Source organism: Nematolebias whitei, chromosome 3 (assembly GCF_014905685.2).
Source record: "Nematolebias whitei isolate Nwh7 chromosome 3, NemWhi1, whole genome shotgun sequence".
NCBI lineage: Eukaryota > Metazoa > Chordata > Actinopteri > Cyprinodontiformes > Rivulidae > Nematolebias > Nematolebias whitei.
In genome coordinates, this window is record NC_056500.1 from 3,245,186 (window position 1) to 3,251,316 (window position 6,131).

Sequence of the window (6,131 nt, forward strand, 5' to 3'; positions counted from 1 at the left end):
TTTTATATTCTTTATGTATTTTATATTCTGTATGAAATTTATATTCTTTATGTAATTTATATTCTGAATGTATTTTATATTCTTTATGTAATTTATATTCTGAATGTATTTTATATTCTTTATGTAATTTATTCCTGTTGATCTTTGTTCTTACTTTAAAGTGTCCTTGGGTGTCATGAAAGGCGCTTTTTAAATAAAATGATGATTATTATTATTATTTTATTTATGTAAGCACATATTATATTTATTTATTCTTGTTTGGTGCATCTTACAGAAGATAAGTAGTTTTCTATTGTAGATTTTTGGTAATTAGGTGGTAACTCCTGCTCCTCCTCCGTTCTTCTGGCTTTACTTCTTTCCTTCCTCCTTTATTTAATACATCCTGATTGTTTCCTTCACCTCCTTCTTTCTATATTTTTAATCCTCTTTACGGCAAATTAAATCACCCCTGGGATTTAAAAAAAATTGTTAATTTTATTTTATTTTTCCATCAGTGCTGCTGAGAATCTGGAGTCCAAACTGAAGGCCCTGCAGAGCCACTTCACCTGGGATCTGGACCCCACCAGATCCAAACTGTTCTGTCTGAAGGCCAACCTGGAGGACATCGGCACCGAGGAGGGAAACATCTGGCTGGGTCACATTTACAACCTGCAGGGCTTCATCCAGTACAAGCTGGGCTCCCTCGAAGAGGCCCGGGGTTTCTTCAGCAGGGCCACTGAAGCCTTCCAGCAGGTGAAGACCACCGACGAGGGTCCCTGGTTGATGGTGAACTACGGGAATCTGGCGTGGCTGCACCATCATATGGGTGAAGATAAGAAGAGTCAGGATTTCCTGTCAAAGGTTGACGCCCTCCTGAAGAAATACCCGTCTCCCATCAAAGAAGAGCTCCACCCGAAAGTCTGCGCTGAGAAGGCCTGGACCCTGATGCACTTTTCCAACGAGCAGAAGCTGCAGGCGGCAGATTACTTCCAGAAAGCCTTCAGGATGGAGCCGGACATGGTGCAGTGGCAGACCAGCCGCATGCTGGCCTTGGTGAACGCCTTCAAGCACAGCGAGACGGGCCTGGCCCATGATATCTGGGAGGACATGAGCGTTGCCAGGAGGGAGGATCCGGAGAACCTGTACCTCGCTGCCGTTGAGCTGAAGCAAAGCGCCAAGAGAGGAGAGCAAGTGAGAGATGAAGCTGAGGAGCTGACAGACAAGATCATACTGAATCCTGTCAGCAGCTACAGCGGCCTGAAAGCACTGCTGAGGGTGTACAGAGAAATGGACGCCTTCGATGAGGCCATTGATTTGGCTGAAAAAGCCCTGAGCAAGCATCCGGACTCGCGTTACCTGAAGAGATGCGCCGCGATCTGCTACAAATGGAAAATCCTCCATTCCAAAGACCGACGCCCAAACCCAAGGAGGCTCGACCGAGCCATCGGCCTGTACGAGGAGGTCATTGCTCTTTACCCTCACTCTAATCTGTCGAAGAAGCTCGACCTCGCAAGCATACAGGCGAAGTCTCCTCAGGGTCTGGCGAGATCAGAGCAGATGTACCAGGAGCTGCTGAGAAACGTTCAGGATCCTGCAGACAAACAGATGCTCTACAACAGCTACGCAAAATACCTCAACTTTGATCGAAACGACAGGAACAAGTCCGTCGAGTATCACATGAAGGCTGCAGCCATAGACCAAGAGTCCTTCTCCCGGCAGAACAGCATCAAGGTGCTGGAGAAGATCAAAGCCCGAGGCAGGAGCAGACTGGACAGAAGAGTCAATGAGTTCCTGGAACTACTACAGAGTCGTGGTGTGGTGGAACAACACAGGCTGTAGGTCTAAAAGCTCACAACATCTGAGTTCAAACCCTTCATGCAGAATTCATCTCCTGTCCTCAGCTTCCTCCAACATGAACCCACTGAATGATCCTTCAAACTAAAAGCTTCATAACAACAAACTGCTCATGGACACAACACGTTATAATTCGTGTATGTTTTGGTTTAAAAAGTCCGTGTCCTTTAGAAACCTGCTCGCTGGTGTTGCTTCGTGCTGCAGCGTTGTCACTTAACTTCAATAACCTCCTCAGAAGAAGCTTAGTAAGAGTCTGCAGTGCTGCTTCTGTTACTTTATTAAACGATGATCTGCCATTTTCTTGCTCTAAAATACATTTACCCAAAGTATAATTACTGAAATCAACATTGAATAAAGAGAGTTTTCTCTTCGTTTGTGTCTCGTTGAATGTGTCGACGTGTTTCATGAATTTAACGCCAAAGCTGTTTTTAACTTCAAACGGACCAGATGTGATGTCACAGCTGGACACAACCCAAAGTTTACTGTGCAAGTATTTATTTACAACGTGCAAAACAACTTTCATACGCACGAATAATCTTAAAGTGGTTCAAAAATAAATAAAATCCATCACGGCTGATTCATGTTGGTGTTCGTGAGAAAAGGCCAGACCTCCCTCTCCCCAGACTCTCCAGCTCCTCCTGGGGGGCCCTGAGGTGTTTCCAGCAGAGAGTTCTGGGTCTGACCCGGAACCTGTTCCCTGTGGGACGTGCCCGGAGAACTCCAGGATGGCGAACAAGAGGCATCCAGACCAGACAAAGCACCTCAGTCGTTTGGATGCGAAGGAACGACAAAAAAATAAATTTTAAAGAATACGTATCAGCCATGTCTGAGTTTCCCATTTTGTCTTGAGGCGGTCCATTTGGACCACGGTTGTGGGTTGTTAGACCGATCTGATTTGTCCCCGTGACGGTTTGTGCACAACATTAACTGTTGATGCTAATAAAGTAAAACTGCATCAGAATTCTTTATTTTATTCATTAAACTTGATCAAAATGAACCAGTTCAGCCTCATGTAAGTCAAGTTTATAGATATATGACAAAATGCTTCAAAGGAAAATTCTATACAAAAAAACAAACATGTACAAGTGTAAAAAATACAAAACGGTTTAGGACAACATCCAAACTACATCTGGCTAAAAGAAGATGTTTTTAAAGGCTGTGTGAAGATAAATCATTCAAAGTCCATAAAACTGCTCTTAACAAGCCCACGAGACCCGTTCTGTTGTAGATCAGCTGCTGAGTTGGGATCATGGTCCTGCTGGACCCAGCTTGGTCCTGCTGGACCTGTTGGACAGATGGACTCCTCTGACTCCAGAACCTTTTGGTCTACAGAGGAGGTCCTGGTCCACTTGTCCCTGGTCCAGACTGAAGGAGCCCAAACCATCAGCCAAACGTTTCCGACACCGAAGAAGTCAAAAATATTCAAATAAAAACATTTAGATCACTTAGTGTCGACTCTGAGTCCATCAAACACCTGATGCCTCTTCAGAAGTTCAGAAGAGGTTCAACTCCAAGACCGACATCAAAATGTGGGTGGGAAAGATGAAGCCCCCACACCTGCCTCCACCCTCGTTTGTCTCACTCTGAGCCCTTGAGCAAGGCTCTTAGCCCCCACCATGTGGCAGCTCTGCTCCACACAGAGGGCTGTGGTAGCTCGGTGGTTGAGTCAGGAAGGACATCCAGAAACAATCACCAAGTCTTCGTGAAAGTTATTTTGCTGTGGAGACACATGAAGAAGGGAGCAGCCGAAAGAAGAAGATTTGCAAACAGCCCCTTTGGTGCGTCCTACTTCATAAGAAAAAAAGATCTCACTACCCACAATGCCCCAGTCTTAAATGATTTATCCTTTATGGAGCAGAATAACAGTATTTTACTGAACAGTTTGGTGATCAGTTTGAGAAGCAGATTTAAAACAGATTCAATACGTCGCAGTTACACAAAAACATAAAAAAAAACTTTAAAAGCAAAGTATTTTAATAAGTACAGACAACGGAAAAGACCCAGAGAGAACCCCGGAGATAAAACCGCAGCAAAGAGAACCACCGGTTGGTCTTTTTCCAACTAAGGCTGAAGAAACAAAGTCCAGGATGTTCCTGAGACACAAGGTTGAAGAAGAGCAGAAGACACGAGCTGCAGGTGTTTCTCAGGGACTGAACAGAAACATTCATATATAAAAATAATAATTTAACATTATTTATCTGAGGAGCAGACTGCTTTGAGTAACTCATCGCAGAACTCTCATTAGCAGGACTTGGATTCTGGACACGCCTCCAGAATCGGTCCTAAAGTGCAGGTGCTAATCCAGGCTGAGCTGAGCCGGGCTGAGTAGTGTTGGGGCTGATTAGGGGCAGTGCAATGGGGTTCATTTGAAGGAACCACAAGACTTCTGGACCAGAACACGACCAGAGGACAGGTTTACCCAGAATGCACTGCAGCAAACAGCTCAGCTGTCAGCACGGAGGTGGAGGGCTGATGGTTTGGGCTTCTGACAGTCACTGAGTGGACCAGGAACTTCTCTGTAGACCAAACGGTTCTGGAGTCATACAGTCCTGTCCCAACAGCTGAAACTTGGACCAAACAAACGTTGGGCCTGTCACTTTAACGAAAAGCAAAGATTAATCTAAGACGAGCCTAATCGGGTCAAAACAAACGAGCTCGTTTCAGTAAATTCAGTCCGAGTCAAACAAACAGATGGTAACTGCACAGCAATGCTGAGTTAACACAGAAAAATCTCATTCTACATAATCAATAATACAAAGACTGGTTTTACGCCTCCTTGTGGTCAAATAATGTAACTACACAAACAACTGAAGCTAGAAAATTTAAAATCAATTGCTACTCCCAGTTTATACAAGATGGTCTTGTTTTATTACATACTTTCACATTTGACACAACTTTGATATTTTTCAAGCCTGTTTTGGTTTAAATTTACAAACACAAATATAAATTCTCTACCGGCCTAATAAAGCGTGCACGAAACACGTCAACACGCCGAAGATCCTCTGTCATCCAGGTCACGATGAATCCAAACAAAGGTCAAAACAAAATAAATATTATTAAATATATTTTAATAGTGGACGGCACGGCAGAGCAAGTTCGTAAAGCTGCTGCATCTCAGCGAGAAGGTCGCCGGTTCAAATCCTGGTCTGGAACCCTTTTGGGTGGAGCTTGCATGTTCTCTCCGTGCATGTGTGGGTTTTCTCCAGGTACTCCAGTTACCAAAAACATGCATGTTAGACTGATTGGTAACTCTGAATTGTCTCTAGGTGAGAGAGAGAGTGAATGGTTGTTTGTCGAGTCCAAGATAAACGAACCGCGAAGTAACGAGGGACTACTGTATAGAACTGTCGTACTTTTAAATCAGTTAAAATTAATAACAGCTACGCTTAAGTCAGCCCTCTGTCTTTTAAAGTTTTTAATTCAAATAAAATGGGTTTATCAGTTATAAAGTTTAATAAAACTAAACTGGGATAAATGAGGTTGTGGTTAGACGTTTTGTTTCTGCCAGTTTACGACCACTAGAGGGAGAAACTGTTCAGATGAGCTGATTTCTTTACACGTGACTTTAAACCTGAATGAGTTCTCATGTGAGTAGTCAAGTTACTTTTCTGAGAAAAACATTTACCACAAATTTCACATGGATACGGCTTCTCACCTGTGTGCGTTCTCATGTGGATGTTTAAACCTAATCTATGAATGAAACACTTCCCACAGGTCTGACATGAGAAGGGTTTCTCCCCCGTGTGAATTCTCATGTGATGAATTAAAGTAGAGTTTTGGCTGAAAGCCTTTTTACAGGTCCGACACAGAAAAGGCTTCTCACCTGAGTGAATTCTCATGTGTGTGATTAAATTACACTTTTGAGCAAAAGTTTTCCCACAGGTCGGACATGACAAAGGTTTCTGACTCGTATGAGTTCTCATGTGATTACTCAAGTCACTTTTGCGACTGAAGCATCGGCCACAAATCTTACAAGGAAACAGGTTTTCACCAGTGTGAACATTTTGGTGTGTCTTCTGGTTTGAAGTGGCCACACCTTCTCCTCTGGTTTGTGGACTTCTCCTGGTGAGTTTCAGGTAGTAATTCCTACGTCCTTCCTTATCTTGATTTTCAGCTTCAGAAGAGTTCTGACAGAGGAGCTGGTCCCTGTTGGGGTCCGGTTCACAGCTCTTCCTTTCCTCAGTCTCTGTCTCCTGCTTCAGTAAGAGCAGTTCTTCCTCCAGTTCCTCTTTAATCTGTAGAAGTTCTGGTTCTTCCTGGTCATCTTTGTTATGTGGAAGCTCTGAATCCTCCCATGA

At 43.7% G+C, this 6,131-nt stretch overlaps 1 protein-coding gene across 1 annotated transcript in view; it reads left to right on the forward strand.

Moving 5' to 3' along the window:
• The window catches only part of LOC119430383 (interferon-induced protein with tetratricopeptide repeats 1-like), a 2,049-nt gene extending 231 nt beyond the window's left edge, over positions 1–1,818 (forward strand). The window contains exon 2 of the mRNA XM_037697789.1: positions 495–1,818. Within this exon, the coding sequence (XP_037553717.1) occupies positions 495–1,818 (1,324 nt within the window). The remainder of the gene's footprint in view (positions 1–494) is intronic.
• The last annotated feature ends 4,313 nt before the right edge of the window (positions 1,819–6,131 follow it).